The sequence below is a fragment of the Cyprinus carpio genome, chromosome A10, assembly GCF_018340385.1.
Source record: "Cyprinus carpio isolate SPL01 chromosome A10, ASM1834038v1, whole genome shotgun sequence".
Classification (NCBI taxonomy): domain Eukaryota; kingdom Metazoa; phylum Chordata; class Actinopteri; order Cypriniformes; family Cyprinidae; genus Cyprinus; species Cyprinus carpio.
This window is the reverse complement of record NC_056581.1, coordinates 7466107-7488606: the sequence shown is the minus strand read 5'-3', so window position 1 is coordinate 7488606 and position 22500 is coordinate 7466107. Positions and strand designations below refer to the sequence as shown.

At 38.6% G+C, this 22500-nt stretch overlaps 2 protein-coding genes and 1 pseudogene across 31 annotated transcripts in view; all 3 read right to left on the bottom strand.

The window, feature by feature from the left end:
- The window catches only part of LOC109063130 (protocadherin gamma-C5-like), a gene marked incomplete at its 3' end in the record, with an annotated part of 3170 nt that extends 309 nt beyond the window's left edge, over positions 1-2861 (bottom strand). The window contains exon 1 of the mRNA XM_042764966.1: positions 1-2861. This exon is cut by the window's left edge and continues 309 nt beyond it. Within this exon, the coding sequence (XP_042620900.1) occupies positions 1-1341 (1341 nt within the window).
- Positions 1-22500, bottom strand: part of LOC109063108 (protocadherin beta-16-like) — a 115153-nt gene that overhangs the window by 31376 nt on the left and 61277 nt on the right. For 2 of the 30 annotated variants that reach the window (XM_042764961.1, XM_042764962.1), the window contains exon 1: positions 16661-18894. The exons of 22 other annotated variants lie outside the window; for them this stretch is intronic. In XM_042764961.1, coding sequence (XP_042620895.1) covers positions 16661-18574 — 1914 coding nt within the window. In that variant the 5' untranslated portion in view covers positions 18575-18894. Of the gene's footprint in view, positions 1-2867; positions 5856-6787; positions 9694-13313; positions 16304-16660; positions 18895-22500 lie in introns of those variants that run through there. 6 more of the 30 variants (XM_042764932.1, XM_042764942.1, XM_042764937.1 and 3 more) reach the window with 6 other exon arrangements.
- On the bottom strand, positions 20344-22442 carry LOC109063104 (annotated as a pseudogene).

Sequence of the window (22500 nt, the reverse complement as noted above, 5' to 3'; positions counted from 1 at the left end):
GTCATTCACGTCAAGTATTTTCACAGTTGCCGTTTTCGAAGTTTTTAAGGGCGGAATACCGGAGTCTATGGCCAGTATTTCTACATTATATTCAGAATGAACCTCACGGTCTAATAATGAATCAGTTATCAGTGAATAATGATTATGAAAAGGTTTCAATTTAAACGGAACATGAGGAAGAACAATTAGCTCAACTTTGCCATTATTACCGGAGTCCAAATCTTTGACGGTAATCAAAGCCACCACAGTTCCCACAGTTGCATTTTCAGGCACATGACTCGATAAAGATGTCAGGATAATCTCTGGAGGATTGTCATTCTCATCTATGATATCTATCTGAACCGATGACTGTCCTTCGAGCTCAGGATTCCCTTTGTCTTTGGCACAAACATCAAACGTATATGACTTTTTACTCTCGTAATCTAATTTTCCAATAAGTGTGATTTCGCCGGTTTCGGCGTTCACACTAAAAACATTTCTTACATGTTCGGGAGTATGCGCCGCGAACAAATACTGTATTTCACCATTTAGACCTTCATCCAAATCGTTTGCTTTTATTTTGAGCACACTTGAACCAGCAATGGCTCTTTCTAAAACCGATGCTTTGTATGCAGCAACTTCAAATTTTGGTTCGTTGTCGTTGATGTCTTGAACAATTATTTGCAACACAGACGTGCCAGATTTGACTGGATTACCACCATCCAGGGCTGTTAATATGAGTTTGTGTATAGACTCTTTCTCTCTGTCTAAAGTTTTTTTAACCACCAGTTCTGGTATTATCCTTCCATCTTTTAAAGTTTTTACATTAAGGCGGAAATTATTGTTATTGCTTAGTGAGTAAGTCGTTAAACTATTGCTGCCAACATCGAGATCTTCAGCACTTTCAAGGGTAAATCGTGCGCCAGGAGCAATGACTTCAGGTATTTTTAATGTGGCATCTTTATTATGGAAGTTAGGTGCATTATCATTAATGTCTTGTAGATCTATCTCTATGCTGTGTAGCTGTAATGGATTCTCAATAACGATCTGCAGTGGCATTAGACAACTGGCGCTTTGTCCACAGAGCGTCTCTCTGTCTATTCTGCTATTAACTACCAGATCACCCTTTCCTGAATCCACACTAAAATACTGCCTATTCGTCTCAGATGCTATTCGTAACTTACGCTCGGCGATATCTGAGATATCAAAACCAAGATCCTTCGCGATATTTCCAACGATAGATCCTTGCTTTAACTCTTCGGGTATTGTGTAGCGAATCTGAGCTTCAGTTGTATTCCACAATAGAGAGAAAGCTATCAGCCAACGGGCTGCCCATTTCCACCCTCCAATCCTCTGCCTCATTTCTCTGTAGCATTTGATAATCCCATCAACAAATCGTCAATTTATATAATTTATATCCACAGAAAAAACAGAATGATAATCTTCATTTTAAAATGTATCTCAGCCCATCCTATTTGTGGTGATCTGGCTCATAAAGCGTTCATGATTCCTCTCGCTCTACAGCTCTCATCATTGTGCTCCTCCTCTGGCTGAGGGAGGGAGTAGATCCCTTTGTACGGTCTGAAGCAGGATTGGTACAGAGCCCAATGCTCTCTCATACAATATTTGCTTTGCTGTTGGTTAAAGGCATAACCAGCCCTCTGTAGTTTGTGTTACGTCATCTAGTGGAGAATTGTGTTGTAAAATATTTCAGACACATGCTTATATATTATTATACGGGCAAATATTTTTCTAAGCAAAAATAGTTTAAAGTACCAAGGTGAGCATTTGTTGTGGAAAAGGAAAGAAAGAAAGAAAGAAAGAAAGAAAGAAAGAAAGAAAGAAAGAAAGAAAGAAAGAAAAAGAAAGAAAGAAGAACGTGCAAGTATAATTTATTTGGTTGTTCTCATAACCCAATGGAAAAATATGTTCTAACTAATGGACCGTTGTTACATTTTCGTATTTGTAACGCGGAAATTAAATAGCAGGGTAAACCTCTATCACCGGTACATAGAAGACCAACACAAATATTATTTTTCTGTTCTCATTTTCTCCAACCGCAAAATAGAAATTACATTTCCACGATTTTCAGAGGAGCCAAATATGTCAAATTTACTGTCAGTCACATTGCGGCTGCCTATTGGAAAATCCCTTGTAGTGATCTTTCATCATCATCATCATCATCATCATCATCATCATATTTTTATTTAATAATTTAATTATTTTTATTTAACCCTTGTGTGGTGTTCATATTTTTGTTATTCAGCCAGTGTTCGTGGGTCTGGTGGACCTGCTGCATTTTTAGGTTGTGGTCATTGAAATTTTCTTCTGATATATGTTCTTTACAGAAAGAAATGAGCCAAGGCCACTGAGTCTGAGTTTGAAAAAAAAATAATGAATCATATCATTTTTCTTTTGATAAAAAAATGAAAACGGGTCCCACAGACCCGAGCACCATACAAGGGTTAAATTACTTCACGGTTAATATAATAAAATTATTTTTAATAATAAAAATGCATATTTAAAAACTACATTTACGATGCGTTATTAGCCATTTAGTCCTGTATTTATTTTATTTATTTTTACATGCTAAAAGGTTTTTCAAATACAAAAATAGACAACTAGTACCCGCTGTCCAAAATGTGGTGCTGAAATTTACAACATTAGCGCTCTCTCTCTCTAAATTTCAATTTCAATTTCAATTTCAATTTTCAATTCAATTCTATTCTCTCTCTTTCTATCATATACGCAGAAACACTTAGAAACGCGTTCAATATTACACAAAATGAAGTGTAGACCATAATACAAAGTAATACTAACCATATTTCAACCATGATATCGAAGCTAACAAGCTAACAGTAATGCTAAATTATGATTCTGTGTCTCACCTGTTGGCTCTCGAACGTCCACGCGCTGTCTGGTAATGACGCATCAAGCACGTTTAGTGTGTCTGTAAAGTTTGTGGTGCTGCTGGGTTTAACGAGGGTGAGATCACTGAATTCTGACATTGGAGAGAGATAGGAGCCAAAAGACTGACTCTGAGACATCATGTCTCCTCCCAGAACCTCCACATACTTAATGGGCCCATCAGTGTTGAGCTGGATCTGCAGGTTTCTGTTGGGGTTCTTGTATTCAGAATTTGTCCTCCTGATACAGCAGCTTGAGCCGCCTCTACTGCCTCGCGCACATTTCACTAGTAGGATGAAAAGCGTCACCAAAGACAACAAGGACACGGAAGCCAAAGAGATAATAAGATATAAAGTAATTTTGCCAGTTTTCTTGTTGGGTTCGATAGTTTTCTCTCTGTAGTCTGAGATGGGCTCATGAAAGCCGTCCTCTATCAGTATATCCACTTTGACTGTGGTGGACTGGATCGGTTCTCCATTGTCCTTTATTTCTATCAGAAGTCTCTGAGAGAAGTCATCATGCTCTGAAACAGCGCGTTTAGTCCTCACCTCTCCCGTATGCAAATTGACACTGAACAGAGACTCGTCCGTGGCCTCCGCGAGTCTGTAGAACAGCCAGGCGTTATGACCCGAGTCCGCGTCCACTGCTGTTACCTTAGTAACGAGATGTCCTGCTTTAGAAGAACGGGGTATCTTCTGATGAGTGACAGACCCCATGGATGTGGACGGGTAAATGACAGCAGGTGCGTTATCATTATGGTCCAGAATAAAAACATGAACAGTTACATTGCTGCTCAGAGATGGAGAGCCATGATCTTTAGCTTGCACGACAATGCTGATTAGCTTCATTTTCTCATAATCAAATGAGCTCATGCTATAAATAGTTCCGTTCTCAGAGTTGATATAAAAATAAGATGATGCTGGAACTTGATTAGAACTTAAATCCAAAACGGAGTAAGTAAGTAAAGCGTTCTTGTCTCGGTCAATATCAACTGCAGATACAGAAAACAATGACACACCTGCCAGATTATTTTCGTTTATGTAAACATTGTATGATGACTGTGAGAATAGTGGAGGGTTGTCATTCACGTCAAGCACTTTCACATTTACCGTCTTCGTAGTTTTTAAAGGTGGAACACCAGAGTCCATTGCCAGTATTTCTATATTATATTCAGAATGAACTTCCCGGTCTAATAATGAGTCAGTTATCAACGAATAGTGGTTATCGTAAGTGGCTTTCAATTTGAAAGGAACATTCGGGGGGACATTTAGCTCGACTTTGCCATTATTACCGGAATCCAAATCTTTGACGGTAATCAGAGCCACCACAGTTCCCACAGTTGCATTTTCAGGCACAGGACTCGGTGAAGATGTCAGGATAATCTCTGGAGGATTGTCATTCTCATCTATGATATCTATCTGAACCGATGACTGTCCTTCGAGCTCTGGATTCCCTTTGTCTTTTGCACAAACATCAAACATGTACGTTTTTTCAGTCTCGTAATCTAGTTTTCCAATGACTGTGATTTCGCCGGTTTCAGCGTTCACACTAAAAACATTTTTTACAAGATCTTGCGTATGCGCACCGAATGAATACTGTATTTCACCATTAGGACCTTCATCCAGATCAGTGGCTTTCATTTTGATCACACTTGAGCCAAAGATTGCTCTTTCTGGTACAGATGCTTTGTATACAACAACTTCAAATTTTGGTTCGTTGTCATTTATATCTTGAACGATTATAAGCAATAAAGATGTGCCAGATTTTACTGGATTGCCACCATCTAAGGCAGTTAATATTAGCTTGTGTATAGACTGTTTCTCTCTGTCTAAAGGTTTTTCAACAACAAGTTCAGGTACCATTCTTCCATCTTTTAACATTTTAACATTAATTCGGAAGAAATTGTTACTGCTAAGTGAGTAAGTCTTTATGCTATTGCTTCCAACATCGAGGTCCACAGCACTCTCAAGGGTAAATCGTGCCCCTTGAGCAATCACTTCGGGTATTTTTAATGTGGCATCTTTAGTATGGAAGTTAGGTGCATTATCATTTATATCTTGTATTTCTATTTCAACTTTATGCATCTGTAATGGATTCTCAATAACGATCTGCAGTGGCATTAGACAACTGGCGCTTTGTCCACAGAGCGTCTCTCTGTCTATTCTGCTATTAACTACCAGATCACCCTTTCCTGAATCCACACTAAAATACTGCCTATTCGTCTCAGATGCTATTCGTAACTTACGCTCGGCGATATCTGAGATATCAAAACCAAGATCCTTCGCGATATTTCCAACGATAGATCCTTCCTTTAACTCTTCGGGTATTGTGTAGCGAATCTGAGCTTCGGTTGTATTCCACAATAGAGAGAAAGCGAACAGCCAAAGCGCTGTCCATTTCCACCCTCCGTTCCTCCTCATTTCTCTGTTGCCTTTGTTATTCCCATCTACATATTTTCATCTTACATCCTTATAAAACCTTATGTTATTTTCCATTTTCAAATGAACGTGTACTCAGCCCATTTTCGTTGTGGTGATCAGTCTCATAAAGCGTTCATGTTTTATTTCGCTCCACAGCTCTCATCATTGCACTCCTCCTCTGGCTGGGGGAAGGAGTAGATCCCTTTGTACGGTCTGAAGCACGATTGGTGCAGAGCATAATGCTCACTCATCCAATAGATGCTTTGCTGTTTCTTAAAGGGGTAGCCCTCTGTTGTATGCATTACGGCATCTAGTGGACAGCTGTGATCTAAAAAAATGCAGTTAGCTTCAGACAGATTTCTCATCTGCTTAGGCAGAAAAATGACTATTCATGTTAAAGTAACAATGTATTAACATTTGAGCATTACAGGTATATGAGCATGTGTAATTTAGTTGTTCTTAATATTCATAGGGAAAGAACCCTTACAGAAAAACCACATGAATTTCACATGTGCAGTTACGTTAAAATCGCATGTGAAATATGAAAATTTAAACTATGTTTCCCATGTGTAAAGTACGTTTCACATGTTTTTTCACATGTAATTTTAACAAGTGATTGCACATGTGAAATTCATGTAGTTTTTCTGTAAGGGAATTATTAGAACATATTTTTAATGTGTTATTTAAAAATGTGACATTGGGTGTAATTACACGCAGGTATTTTTAAAATATAAGTATACTGTAAAAACATGTTTGTACACAATAAGTGCACTGTACTAAACTATTAATTTAAATATAAGTACATAGATTTTAAGACCACTTAATATAAAGTGGGTCCGTATTAAAAAAAAATCTTTTTAAATAACTTTTTGTTGTTGTTGTTGTTATTACTATTAGTAGTATGTTTATTTATTTATTTATTTATTTATTTATTTATTTATTTATTTATTTATTTCATTTCATTTCATTTCATTTCATTTCATTTCATTTCATTTTTATTCAACAATGCCTACCGAACCAGCACTTATAAAGTATATCACCTAAAACTCTACAACGTAACGTCGTTACGGGAGCTGTCCAGTCCAAAGTGCTGAATACAGTACAAAACGATTGCAGTTTGTTTTGACATCAAGTCTAAGCGGTTATTTTTTTCTATAAGCCACCCCCTTTTTCATTTTTTCACAATATTTATGACGTCAAAACAAACTGCAATAGTTTTGTACTGTATTCAGCACTTTGATTTTATATATATTAAATCCATTTAATGTCTTGCAGTGTAGCGCTCTTTAAGCCAAGCTACCACGCCCCCCCCCCCCCCCCCCCGTCACACAAACTTTCAAGCATGTGCACCATAATGTGTATATCTTAAATTAACAGAAAAAAACAAACAAATAAACAAAACAAACAAACAAACAAACAAAAAATATCATATACAAGTCTGTACTGATGCTGAGTTAATTAATCATCACTCTGTGTCTCACCTGTTGGCTCTCGAACGTCCACGCGCTGTCTGGTAATGACGCATCAAGCACGTTTAGCGTGTCTGTAAAGTTTGTGGTGCTACTGGGTTTAACGAGGGTAAGGTCACTGAATTCTGACATTGGAGAGAGATAGGAGCCAAAGGACTGACTCTGAGACATCATGTCTCCTCCCAGAACCTCTACATACTTAATGGGCCCATCAGTGTTGAGCTGGATCTGCAGGTTTCTGTTGGGGTTCTTGTATTCAGAATTTGTCCTTCGGATACAGCAGCTTGAGCCTCCTCTACTGCCTCGCGCACATTTCACCAGTAAGATGAAAAACGCGAGCAGACACAATAAGGACACAGAAGCCAAAGAGATCATCAGATATAAAGTAACTTTGCTGCTTTTCTTGTTGGGCTCTAAAGTTTTTTCTCTGTAGTCTGAGATGGGCTCATGAAAGCCGTCCTCTATCAGTATATCCACTGTGACTGTGGTGGACTGGATCGGCTCTCCATTATCCTTTATTTCTATCAGCAGTCTCTGAGAGGAGTCATCGTGCTCTGAAACAGCGCGTTTAGTCCTCACCTCTCCCGTATGTAAATTGACACTGAACAGAGACGCGTCTGTGGCCTCCGCGAGCCTGTAGAACAGCCAGGCGTTATGACCCGAGTCCGCGTCCACTGCTGTTACCTTAGTAACGAGATGTCCTGCTTTAGCAGAACGGGACATCTTCTGATGAGTGACAGACCCCATGGATGTGGATGGGTAAATGATAACAGGTGCATTATCGTTCCGGTCCAGAATGAACACATGAACAGTTGCATTGCTGCTCAGAGGTGGAGAGCCGTGGTCTTTAGCCTGTACTACAATGCTGATTAGCTTCATTTTCTCATAATCAAATGAGCTCATGCTGTAAATAGTTCCGTTCTCAGAGTTGATATAAAAATAGGATGATGCTGGAACTTGATTAGAACTTAAATCCAGAACTGAGTAAGTGAGAAGCGCATTTTTGTCTTGGTCAATATCAACTGCAGATACAGAAAACAATGAAACGCCTGCCAGATTATTTTCGTTTATGTAAACACTATATGAAGACTGTGAGAATATTGGTTGGTTGTCATTTACATCAAGCACTTTTACATTTACAGTCTTCACAGTTTTTAAAGGTGGAACACCAGCGTCCATGGCCAGTATTTCTACATTATATTCAGAACGAACCTCACAATCTAATAATGAGTCAGTTATCAGTGAATAGTGGCTATCGAAAGTTGGCTTTAATTTAAAAGGAGGATCCGGGGAGACAATTAGCTCAACTTTGCCATTATTACCGGAGTCCAAATCTTTGACGGTAATCAGAGCCACCACAGTTCCCACCGTTGCATTTTCAGGCACAGGACTCGGTGAAGATGTCAGGATAATCTCTGGAGGATTGTCATTCTCATCTATGATATCTATCTGAACCGATGACTGTCCTTCGAGCCCTGGATTCCCTTTGTCTTTAGCACAAACATCAAAAGTATATGATTTGGTGGTCTCGTAATCTAGCTTTCCAATTACTGTTATTTCGCCGGTTTCTGCGTTCACATTAAAAGCATTTCTTACCAATTCAGGCGTGTGCGAAGCCAATGAATAATGTATTTCACTATTTAGACCTTCATCTAAATCGGTCGCTTTTATTTTGAACACACTTGAACCTATAACAGCGCTTTCTAAAACAGATGCTTTGTATACAGCTACATCAAATTTTGGTTCGTTGTCATTGAAGTCTTGAACAATTATTTGCAATAACGATGTGCCCGATTTTACCGGATTACCACCATCTAGAGCTGTTAATATCAGCTTGTGAACTGCCTGTTTTTCTCTGTCTAGTGGTTTCTCAAGCACTAACTCTGGTATTTGCCTTCCATTTTTAATTGTCTTTAAATTTAGACGGAAGAAATTGTTATTGCTCAATGAATATGACTTTAAGCTATTGCTGCCAACATCGAGGTCCTCAGCAATTTCAAGGGTAAATCGTACGCCCGGAGCAGTCAATTCTGAAATTATTAATACTCCATCTTTAGTATGGAAGATCGGTGCATTGTCATTAATATCTTGTATTTCTATTTCTACCTTATGCATCTGTAATGGATTCTCAATAACGATCTGCAGTGGCATTAGACAACTGGCGCTTTGCCCACAGAGCGTCTCTCTGTCTATTCTGCCATTAACTACCAGATCACCCTTTCCTGAATCCACACTAAAATACTGCCTATTCGACTCAGATGCTATTCGTAACTTACGCTGGGCAATATCTGAGACGTCAAAACCAAGATCCTTCGCTATATTCCCAACGATAGATCCTTCCTTTAACTCTTCGGGTATTGTGTAGCGAATCTGAGCTCCAACTGTATTCCACAATAGAGAGAAAGCGAACAGCCAACGGGCTGCCCATTTCCACCCTTCGTTCCTCCTCATTTTTCTAATGCTGATATTCCCGTCAACAAATCTCTGTCTTATATCCACAGAAAATCAGAATTCTGGTTTCCATTTTAAATAAACGTGTACTCAGCCCATCCTCGTTGTGGTGATCAGCCTCATAAAGCGTTCCTGTTTTCTCTCGCTCTACAGCTCTCATCATTGTACTCCTCCTCTGGCTGAGGGAGGGAGTAGATCCCTTTTATAAGACTAACACATGATTGGTTCAGAGCTAAGCACTCACTGGTCAAATAGAGGTTTTGATGTTTTTAAAGGCATACCCAGCTCCCTTTGGTTGTGACTACTGCGTCTGGAAATTCTAATGCAGCTAGTTTCTAAGTATTCTTTAGAGGAGCTAATTTTTGTGAAGAAAATAAAAATCATGTTTAAAAACATGTACATTTTCAAATAGCACTAGAAGATGACTGGATTTGTACTTATAAATTCATTAGGAAGCAACAATACGAGGAAATTTCAGCTGTGCATTTTTAAAATGCATACATTTAATATTCTAGGCCTCTTTCTATATTGCTTATGATTTTCTATCTATCTATCTATCTATCTATCTATCTATCTATACAGTATATATATATATATATATATATATATATATATATATATATATATATATATATATATATATATATATATATATATATTATATATATATATTCTTTTTTTTTTTTTTGATAGAAGATATTATATCGTTACATTATGTGAGCGAGGCGATTGTCCGCGCTGCTGGTGTCGCCCTTATTCAGTCCTGAGATAAACGAGTATCTGCAGGCTGCTGAAGCTACTGCAGAAGGGATAATAGAAATACACTTTTTAAAATGTATCGTTTTGTTTGAGAAACTGAAAAACGAAAATTAAGCTAGATTTTTCATATTTTTGTTCGTGGGTAAACAACAACAACAACAAAAAACATGTTGATAATGTTGATAATTTCACATGAGTGGGCGGCCCTGAAACGTCACTTTTCTACTCAATTTTTCTTTACCCTCTATCCTATCACTTTCTGTCATCTTACGTGTGTGTCTATAGAAAGCTTGAAAGGTCTACTTCTAAATGAAACAATCGAAAACAATTATTTTCTGTTTATTTAATTAGCATAACTCCAACCAGGGGTCCAGTCTTTCCAGTCTGAGCTCATTATCTGTATTGTGTTCACACCCACGCGCAGCGCAGCCTGCTCATAAAGCCTGGAATTCACCCAAATGAGCATCCTCTCGAATTTACCCCAGAAGAAGAACGCAATGCAACGTGAATTTTTTTTTTTTTTTTTTTTTTTTTTTTTTTTTTTTTTTACAAAGCTAGCGTCCAAAAAGGCTGTTTATTTCAAGCGGATGTGCAAACTGTGCAAATAAATATGTTTAAGAGCTTAAAATAACGATCTTAAAACAGTCTAAAAACATAGTTTTTATGGCATAATATGTTTCTATTAAGAGAAAAAATAATCTGTCTTTTTAACGAGATAATTAGGTTCTTTTAACGACATAACATCTAGTTATTACTAGAAAAGTTGTCGTTAAAACATAGTTGAGTGGGGGAAAAAATATGTGTGTGGCAGCCATGCTTCACCGTATGTGCATATATATATATATATATATATATATATGTGTATGTATAGATATATATATATATGTATATATATATATATATATATATATATATATATATGTTGTGTATATATAATATATGTGTGTGTGTATATATATATATATATATATGTGTGTGTGTATGTATATATATATATATATATATATATATATATATATATATATATATATATATATATATATATATAACAAAAAGTATTCCATTAAAGCATGTAGCCTGTAGATCATCTGCCTCTCCTTCAGCCCCAGCCAGCCTCAGGGCGGCGCCAGATAATTTTGAACGCAGGTGCTGAGGGGGTGCTAGATCATTGACAAGGGAAGCTGGGCAGTTAAGAGTAAAATATGACCAAAACAGGTTGCTGTTTCTTGTTCAAAATTTATTTATTTATTTATTTATTTATTTATTTATTTATTTATTTCATATGAATAATAAAATAAATCGCCAACTCGATTTTGTAACATTTTTTATATGATTATTCAGCCCGATCTCACGGCAATTCGTACATATTTTACGAGGTGGCTAATTCGTACGAATTCGTACGACCACACTCGTACAAATTCATACGATTTTTGCCAAATCGTACGTATTTTACGAGTTGCACATTCGTATGAATTTGTACGAATTACTTACACCAAACCCCGCCCCTAAACCTACCCGTCACTGGGGGTCTAGGCAAATCGTATGAAATCGTACGAGTGAGGTCGTACAAATTCGTACGAATTAGCCACCTCGTAAAATACGTACGAATTGGTCGTGAGATAGCGTTGGTTTTGTATTGTTTTTTTGTATTTATTTGTTTGATTGAGATTTTGTAATTTTTTTTTTAGTGTTCATAGCTCAGTCAGCTCCCAAAGATTTTTTTTTTTTTTTTTTTTTTTTTTTTTTTTTTATACAGTCCGCCTAGAATTCACTAAACAAGCATATAGGCCTATTTACTTGCTATTTACAGTCTCAAACCAGAACCTTCGCTCTCTGTGTATTGATGGCCAGATGTGCCACTGCTATCTCGGCCATCGCCACAGCTGCTTGGCAGATATGTCTTAAAGTGTAGGAGACAAGACAAATATCTCTCATATATGGAAAGGAGTAGGACTGCTATATGTCGGTTCACTCTGACGTTAATTTAGATAAATAGGCGCTAAATATGTGCATATCAAATACTTATGAGAAGTGTGGGAGTCCTATTATCGCGCTTACTGCATGACATGGAGGCGCCCGCAATCCCTTGCATTTTTTCCCCTGCAGAAATAACTTAAAATAGGCTACTAAAATATAATATATATACACACACACACACATTTTTGCATTTCTCATATATTTTGCTATATTTCTGTTCTTTACCCTCTACCCTATTCACAACAACAATATGGTTTCATCCCTACTTCCTTGATTGCTTGTTTGACCCTATTATCGGATTATTTACTTGAACCATTCTCCCTTCTGTGTGACTGACTGAAGTTTGTAAACTGCTGCTGTCACTTGAAAACTGGAAATTTCCAAACCCTCCATGGCAACAGCAGACACAGAGTTGGGGCAGTACAGTTGTGGAAAGATTGCTCTCTCATTTCTTCCTCTTGATAGATTTATTCGCTATCAAATTAAGCTCAACCATTTATTTTCTCACCTGTTGGCTCTCAAACGTCCATGCGCTGTCTGGTAGTGACGCATCAGGCACGTTTAGCGTGACTGTAAAGTTTATTCTCCTTATCTACATGTCCTATCACTCACTGTAGCCCTTTTCTGCTAAGGGATGAAGTAGGTCCCTTTGTATAGTCTCTCACCTCATTGGCGCTGAGCTCAGTGTGCTGTTGTCCAATAGAGGACAGAGTCTCTCTTAAAGGCGAACATGCACTTTATTTCTGAAAATGATGCACGCTGTTAGTTGTGTATTTTTAACATAAGAAATGTATCTGTTAATCTTTTTCTCTAGAAAGAATACCACTCTAAAAAATCCTGGGTTGTTTCAACCCAACTTTGGGTCAAATATGGACTAACCCAGGTGCTGGGTTAAATTTTTTAAATTAAAATTTTAACCCGGAAGATGGGTTAGTCCATATTTGACCCAAAATTGTGTTAAAACAACCCAGCATTTTTAAGAGTGCATGCATCCACAAAATGGCGCTTTAAAATTTTGAAATCGTATAAATAAAATAAAATAAATAAAACAAAAAATAAAAGTCGATTATTATCTCCAAATGAACTAGCGGCGTCACTGATGACCAGTAAGAATCTCAACAACCCGTCAGTAAGCAAATTCCATTCTATTTGACCAGACTATCAGCGTTGCCATCGTGTCGCTGTCCACATATATGGTGCTGAAATTTGCTAGTTAAACTGTTCTCAGCAATCTTTAGCCCACACAAAGACACACGCGCTCAACACACAGCTGCATAAACAATTTCTTCTCTTTTTCCCAAAGTAGAACGTGTAGAATATTAATAATAAAATAGAGTTTTATTAGTCTCACCTGTTGGCTTTCGAACGTCCACGCGGTGTCTAGTAGTGACGCATCAAGCACGTTTAGCGTGTCTGTAAAGTTTGTGGTGCTGCTGGGTTTAACGAGGGTAAGGTCACTGAATTCTGACATTGGAGAGAGATAGGAGCCAAATGACTGACTCTGAGACATCATGTCTCCTCCCAGAACCTCCACATATTTAATGGGCCCGTCAGTGTTGAGCTGGATCTGCAGGTTTCTTTTGGGGTTCTTGTATTCAGAATTTGTCCTCCTGATACAGCAGCTTGAGACGCCTCTACTGCCTCGCGCACATTTCACCAGTAAGATGAAAAATGTCAAAGTACATAACAAAGACACGGAAGCCAAAGAGATGATCAGATATAAAGTAATTTTGCCAGTTTTCTTGTTGGGGTCGAAAGTTTTTTCTCTATAGTCTGAAATGGGTTCATGAAACCCGTCCTCTATCAGTATATCCACTGTGACTGTGGTGGACTGAATCGGTTCTCCATAATCCTTTATTTCTATCAGCAGTCTCTGAGAGGAGTCATCGTGCTCTGAAACAGCGCGTTTAGTCCTCACCTCTCCCGTATGTAAATTGACACTGAACAGAGACGCGTCTGTGGCCTCCGCGAGCCTGTAGAACAGCCAGGCGTTATGACCCGAGTCCGCGTCCACTGCTGTTACCTTAGTAACGAGATGTCCTGCTTTAGCAGAACGGGGCATCTTCTGATGAGTAACAGACCCCATGGATGTGGACGGGTAAACGATAGCAGGTGCATTATCGTTCCGGTCCAGAATGAACACATGAACAGTGGCGTTGTTGCTCAGAGGTGGAGAGCCATGATCTTTAGCCTGCACTATAACACTGATTTGTTGCATTTTCTCATAATCAAATGAGCTCATGCTGTAAATAGTTCCGTTCTCAGAATTTATATAAAAATAAGATGATGCTGGCACTTGGTTTGAACTTAAATCTAAAATTGAGTACGTGAGTAAAGCGTTTTTATCTAGATCAATGTCAGATGCAGATACAGAACATAATGAAACACCTGCTACGCTATTTTCATTTATATAAACATTATATGAGACCTGTGAGAATTTTGGAGGGTTGTCATTCACGTCAAGTACTTTAACATTTACTGTCTTAACTGTCTTTAAGGGTGGTACACCAGAGTCGGTCGCTACTATTTCTATGTTATATTCTGCATTGACCTCACGATCTAAAGATGAGTCTGTTACCAGTGAATAATGATTGTCAAAGGACGGTTTCAATGTAAATGGAAACCCAGGTGATACATTTACGTTTACTCTGCCATTAGCATCAAAATCTAAATCCTTGACATTGATTAAAGCTACGACTGTTCCGACAGAGGCATTTTCTGGCACAGGGCTGGGTGATGAGGTTAAAATAATCTCTGGAGGATTGTCATTTTCATCAATTATGTTTATATGGACCGACGAATGACCCATTAGTTCTGGGTTTCCTTTGTCCTTTGCACTGACGTCAAATCTGTATGATTTAGTAGATTCGTAGTCAATATTTCCTATAACTGTAATTTCTCCCGAGTCTGGTTTCAAAGCAAAAAATTTTCTTATAGTTTCGGGTGTATGCATACCTAAAAAATATTGTATCTCGCCATTGTCACCTTCATCTAAATCCGTGGCTTTTATTGTTAATACAGATGAACCAACTGGAGCACCTTCTCGTAGGGATGCTTTGTATGTTGGCAAGTCAAATTTTGGAGCATTGTCATTACTATCTAGAACATTGATACGTATTAATGTAGTCCCAGATTTGGCAGGCTCACCGCCATCTACAGCAGTTAAAGTTAGCTTGTGGACAGACTTTTTCTCTCTGTCCAGTGGTTTATCAACTACAAGTTCTGGTACTTTCCTACCATCCGCAAGTGTTTTTACATTTAATCGGAAACATTCGTTATTGCTTAACGAATAAGATTTCAAACTATTCCTCCCAACATCCAAATCCTCTGCACTCTCAAGCGGAAATCGGTCTCCCGGAGTGATGGATTCAGCAATTTCCAAAACACCGTCTGTTGTTTGAAAAATTGGTGCGTTATCATTTATATCTTGTATTTCTATCTCGACTCGATACAACTGTAACGGATTTTCTATGATAACCTGTAATGGCAAAATGCAGCTAGCGCTTTGAGGGCACAGACTTTCTCTGTCAATTCTACTGTTCACAACCAACACACCCTTTTCTGAATCAACGCTGAAATACTGCCTGCTGTTCTCAGATGCTATCCGCATATTGCGATTTGCGATATCTGAGACATCAAAACCAAGATCCTTAGCGATATTTCCAATGGCTGAACCCTCTTTTAGTTCTTCTGGTATAGTATAGCGAGTCAGAGCTCCAACTGTATTCCACAAAAGAGAGACGAATAGCCAACGCGCAGCCCATATAGATTCTCCATTCTCCTTGCGTCTCATTTTCACGATATATTTTCCCATTCCGTCAACATATTCCTCTTTTATGAACAATTTATCAAAGAATAGATATTCATTTCGAGGTAATACAATCCACTGTAGGTGTCCGTTTTGTTGTAATCGGCTTCATACCGGCATGTGAAGCTACCTCCCTCTCTCTTCAGCTCTCTTCATTGTTCTGCTGCTCTGACTGGGGGACGTAGTAGATCACTTTTGTACGTTCTATTACGTGATTGGTGCAGAGCTCTCTCATACAATGCTGTCTCTTAAATACAGAGCCATTTTTTGTTTAGCAATATAACTTATTTTGTGTGGAATTACACAGTTTTCTTGCAAGCAAGACCATTCCAAATACAAATTATTGAATATAACTGTTTTTTGTGCACTTCTACTGTTTCAAAAAATTACATTATACACTATTTTAGACGTGATGGCGCTAATAAAATAATACATCCGTGAATATTCTTAAAAAGTAATGGATCATCTATAAAACGGCATTCTCAAACTTTCACACGATTTAAATTATTTTTAAGAACTGATAGATAGATAGATAGATAGATAGATAGATAGATAGATAGATAGATAGATAGATAGATAGATAGATAGATAGATAGATCAAATGCATAAATGTGTACAGACGTGAGTCGCAACATATAGACAGCATAGTGGTCGCTGTCCGGAGCTGTGGTGCTGAAAATACAAGTTTGCGTCTGCTCTCTCTCAAAAACACATCGTAACGCCATAGCAAAACAATAACATTGTATCATACGCACGATAATATTTACAACTTCATTCACAGGTATAAATAGTAGAAGGCTTGAATTGACTTAAATGTTCAATAACACACGATGATGACAAATGCTGACGAAATCTGATTAGATGTTTAAATATATATATACTTGTCTTACCTGTTGGCTTTCGAACGTCCACGCGCTATCTGGTAATGACGCATCAAGCACGTTTAGCGTGTCTGTAAAGTTTGTGGTGCTGCTGGTGTTAACGAGGGTGAGATCACTGAATTCTGACATTGGAGAGAGATAGGAGCCAAAAGACTGACTCTGAGACATCATGTCTCCTCCCAAAACCTCCACATATTTAATGGGCCCGTCAGTGTTGAGCTGGATCTGCAGGTTTCTGTTGGGGTTCTTGTATTCACAATTTGTTCTCCTGATACAGCAGCTTGAACTTCCGATGCTGCTTCTAACGCATTTCACAATCAACATGAACAATGTCAAAACAGATAACAGTGACACTGTTCCCAAAGAAATTATCAAATATAAAGTTATTTTCCCGTTTTTCTTGTGGTAGTTTTCTGTAGTTTTCATACTATAATCCGAGATGGGCTCATGAAGGCCATCCTGTATCAGTATATCCACTGTGATTATTGTGGACTGGACCGGTTCTCCATTATCCTTTATTTCTATCACCAGTCTCTGAGAGGAGTCATCGTGCTCTGAAACAGCGCGTTTAGTCCTCACCTCTCCCGTATGTAAACTGACACTGAACAGAGACGCGTCTGTGGCCTCCGCGAGCCTGTAGAACAGCCAGGCGTTATGACCCGAGTCCGCGTCCACTGCTGTTACCTTAGTTACAAGATGTCCTGCTTTAGAAGAACGGGGCATCCTCTGATGAGAGACAGACCCCATGGATGTGGACGGGTAAATAACAGCGGGTGCATTATCGTTCTGGTCCAGAATAAACACATGAACTGTGGCATTGCTGCTCATAGGAGGAGAGCCATGATCTTTAGCAAGCACGATTATGTGAAAGATCTTCATTTTCTCGTAGTCAAATGAGTGCATGCTAAATATACTACCATTTTCAGAGTTTATATAAACATAAGAAGAAACAGGTACGTGTTGAGTATTAGTATCCAGAACTGAATAGACAATTTTGGCATTTTCTCCCGTATCTAGATCTGATGCTGTTACTGATGCTAAAATGGACCCCGGAGCGCTGTTTTCTTTAATATAAACCGAGTACACACGTTCAGAGAAAACAGGAGGATTATCATTGACATCTAGTATATTAACTGTAATGAGTTTGCTAGATACCAGTGGAGGTGATCCAGAGTCTGATGCTTTTAACTCAATATTATGCCTGGGAAATTGTTCATGATTTAATTGTGAATCTGTCACCAGTGCGTAATGGTTTGAAAACGTTGGCTTTAATTTAAAAGAGGTGCCCGGTGACATGCTAAGTGTTACGTTTCCATTCACACCTGAATCCAAATCTTTAACGTTAATTAAGGCTACCATAGTCCCAGCGGGCGCATCTTCTCGCACAGGTTTGGGTGAGGAGGTGATGATGATCTCAGGTGCATTATCATTCACATCTAAAACAGTCACTTGGATTCTACAATGTCCCTCCATCGCAAGTGAACCTTTGTCTCTAGCGCGGATGTCAATTTTATATGAGGTGCTGGTTTCATAATCAAGATGCTCGGAAACGACTAATTCGCCTGTCACGGGATTAATAGCAAACAAATTTTGAATTATATCAGATGTATGTGCCGCAAATGAATACTCAACCTCACCGTTTACACCATCGTCCAAGTCAATAGCTTTTACAGTAAATATCATTGTACCCGGGACTGTGCTCTCCATCAATTTAAGCTCGTATAACTCGTGTTCAAATACAGGAGCATTATCATTTGCATCAAGAACCTTTACAGAAATTTGTGTAATTCCTGACCTCGCTGGATCACCCCCATCAATACCTGTCAAAATTAGATGGTGTACAGACTGTTTTTCTCTGTCGACAGCTTTCTCTAAAACTATTTCTGGGACTTTAGTTCCGTCCTTTTCGGTTTTTATGTTCATAACGAAATGTTCATTTTTATTAAGTGCGTAAGTGCGCAAGGAGTTCGTTCCAGCGTCAGGATCTTGAGCAGGTTCCAGACGAAACCTCGCTCCTGTTAAGGTTGACTCTGGAACCTCAATTGTGTTTATTTCCGACACAAATATTGGAGAATTGTCGTTAATATCTTGTATGTCCACCTCGACACGATAAAACTGGAGTGGATCCTCGATTATAACTTGCACTGGTAACACACAACTCGAGATTGGTCCGCACAGGGTTTCTCTATCTATAATGTCATTCACAAGCAGCTCGCCATTCCGCAAATTCAGATTGAAATATTGCTTACCAGACTCAGATGCTATCCGTAATTTACGATTAGATATTTCAGATAAATCCAAACCGAGATCTTTAGCTACATTTCCAACAATAGATCCCTCCTTCAGCTCCTCCGGTATTGTATAACGAAGCTGCGCCTCTGTATCACTCCACAAAACAGCGAAACACAACAGCCATAGCGCCCGCCAGAGCAAAATTCTCCTTTGTTTTTGAGTCCTCATTTCCAAACACGATAAATAATCGCTGATTCCAGTATCCTGACATTCATCTTATGCCTATAAGCATTCACAAAAATAATGCAACATTTTAAAATGTATAGAATTCCAGATTATATTCCGTTTTGAAATACATTGCAGCGAGTGCAGTGCATTTTGTCTCAGGTCTGTGCGTAATGGTTTTCAGCATTATGTCGGGGAAGGGAGTAGATCGCTTTGTGCAGTGCGGTCCCGTTATTGGATGAGCGCTCTCCAGTTATAACATGAATCAGTCTTAAAGAGGCAGAGCAAAGCCAAGCTCAGCAAACATGCAGAATAAATAGTTATTTCATGGGTCATATGGCATTGTAACGACTATTTTCCTCCACAATTACTCGTTTTAAAAGCAAATGTAAACAAATTGAATATTAAGAAAGACGATACTGCAAAAATGAAATCAGTATTCTTAAAAAAGTACTCGTTATAGAGATGCTGCACAGAAGCTTATTGACGCTCAAACATGTAACACGTGAATATAGCTTTTAAGTGTTATTATATTAAGTATTGTAAGTGTTAAAGTATTATTTACAAGTTCCATATTAAAACAATTGCACTGTTTGTGAATCAGAACTACTACTGTAATATTGGTGCAAATATGATTGTAAATTCGTAAGTTGTAAAGTGGTTGGAATAATTCGTATTTGCACATAATGACATCAATAATGGCTTATAATATTTATAAGACATTATGTCTCCTCCCAGAACCTCCACATACTTAATGGGCCCATCAGTGTTGAGCTGGATCTGCAGGTTTCTGTTGGAGTTCTTGTATCCAGAATTAGTTCGCCTGACACAGCAGCTTGAACTCCAACCTGTCCTCCAACTAATACGCTCGTATAGGTCGTTTGTCCAAATCCCTGAAATACGACCCATCAGAGCGTATACTACAATTGCGCCCCTATCGGCAAAAGGTCGTGTTCATATTAATGTTTTTGTACTCTTTTATTTGCACCGTGATTTGCGTTTCGTTGTAGCTCAGTTGGTAGATCATTGCGTTATACCTTGATATGCAATCATTGCTATCATGGGTTCGATCCCCGAGAATGGACGTGCACGTAAAATGTATATGCTCAAAAATCATAATTTAGCATGATTTCTGTGAGGGTTAGGTTTAGGGGGTGGGGTTAGGTGTGGTCATTCGAACGAATAAGCCTCCTAGTAAAATATGTACGAATTACTGTGAGATCGGTGTAAAAAAGTCCACACATTGCATTTAAATAAACGTGCGTTTTGATTGGTAATGACGTTATACGTCATTTCATGACGACAGACGCAACGCGATACTGTCATTATTTTTACGCCCGCTAGAGGCCGCTTTACGTTAAAACGTTCAGTATATCAACTGTGTCTGTGGTGAACTGGATCGGCTCTCCATTATCCTTTATTTCTATCAGCAGTCTCTGAGAGGAGTCATCGTACTCTGAAGCAGCGCGTTTAGTCCTCACCTCTCCCGTATGTAAATTGACACTGAACAGAGACGCGTCTGTGGCCTCCGCGAGCCTGTAGAACAGCCAGGCGTTATGACCCGAGTCCGCGTCCACTGCTGTTACCTTAGTAACGAGATGTCCTGCTTTAGCAGAACGGGGCATCTTCTGATGAGTGACAGACCCCATGGATGTGGACGGGTAAATGATAACAGGTGCATTATCGTTCCGGTCCGAAATAAATACATGAACTGTGGCGTTGCTGCTCAAAGATGGAGAGCCATGATCTTTAGCCTAAACGAGGATCTGAAACACTTTGACTTTCTCGTAGTCGAAAGACTGTATGCTAAATATACTTCCGTTTTCTGAGTTATATATATATATATATATATATAAGAAGATACAAGAACATCCTGAACCTTAGAGTCCAAAGTGGAGTAGGAGATTTTAGCATTTTCTCCGAAGTCTGGGTCATAGGCGGAGACTGAGCACAATGCTGAGTCATGAGCGCTGTTTTCTTTAGCTTAAACCGTGTAAGACTTCTCACTGAACAATGGAGAGTTGTCATTCACGTCTAAAATGCCGATTATGACTGTTTTCTCACTAGATAGCTGTGGCGAACCGGCATCAAATGCTTTCAATTCAATTTTATATTCAGAATAAGTCTCTCTGTCTAGAGGACCGTTGGTAACTAGTGCGTAATGTTTTGAAACTGTAAGGCTTAATCTAAACGGTGTTCCAGGGACCAGCGTAAGATTAACTTTCCCGTTCCCCCCTAAATCTGCATCTTTTGTACTAATTAAAGGAACAACAGTGCCATTTGAGGAATTCTCAGGAATCGGACTTGAGAGGGAAGTAATAATTATGTCAGGTGCATTGTCATTTACATCATTAACATTTATCTTTACACTGCAATGGCCCTCCATTTTAGGATTTCCTCTGTCCTTTGCTACTATATCAAATGTATGTGTTTTTGCTTTTTCATGATCCAGCTGTCCTTTAACGGTGATGACACCAGATTGTTGACTAATATTAAACAATGCTGTTTCTGATGTTTGGTCTGCAAAAAAATATTCGATATCTCCATTTAACCCTTCGTCTAAATCTATAGCCTTGACTCTTATAACTTCTTTATGATTCGGTTCGTTTTCATCAACAACAGTCTCGTAACAGGGTTTTTCAAATTCAGGAGCATTGTCATTAATATCCAAAACAACAACAGTGATCTCACATGTGCCAGTGCGCGCTGGATTCCCTCCGTCAGCTGCTGTCAATATTAGCTTATGAACAGCCTGTTTTTCTCGATCAAGAGGTTGTTTTAGTACTAGTTCTGGAATTTTGACTGCATCTTGAGTTTTCACGTTTAAAACAAAATGATCATTATTGCACAGACTGTATCATTTTAAAGAATTGAACTGTACATCTGAGTCAATAGCGCTCTCTAAGAGAAATTTTGCTCCTGAATTAATAGATCCTGGAATATTCAATATACGCTCGATAGATTTAAAATTGGGCGTGTTGTCATTAATATCTTGTACTTCAATCTTAACCCGATGCATCTGCAGAGGATTCTCTAAAACGGCTTGAAGAGGCAAAACACACGGAACATTGCATCCACATAAACTCTCTCTATCAATTCTCTCATTCACAATAAGAGCACCCTTTTCCACATCCACGGCGAAACACTGGTTACCAGTTTCAGATGCTATTTGTAGTTAACGATCTATAATCTTAAATACATCCAAACCGAGGTCTTTAGCGATATTTCCGACCACAGATCCTTCTCTTAGCTCTTCTGGAATTGTGTATCGAATCTGCGCCTCTATTGTACTCCAAGGAAGAAAAAAGACATAGCACCACCAAATTCTCCTAAAAAAATAGAGATTCCATCACCTCCGGCTCCAAGCTTTTGACTATTTATCCAAGTTTTCT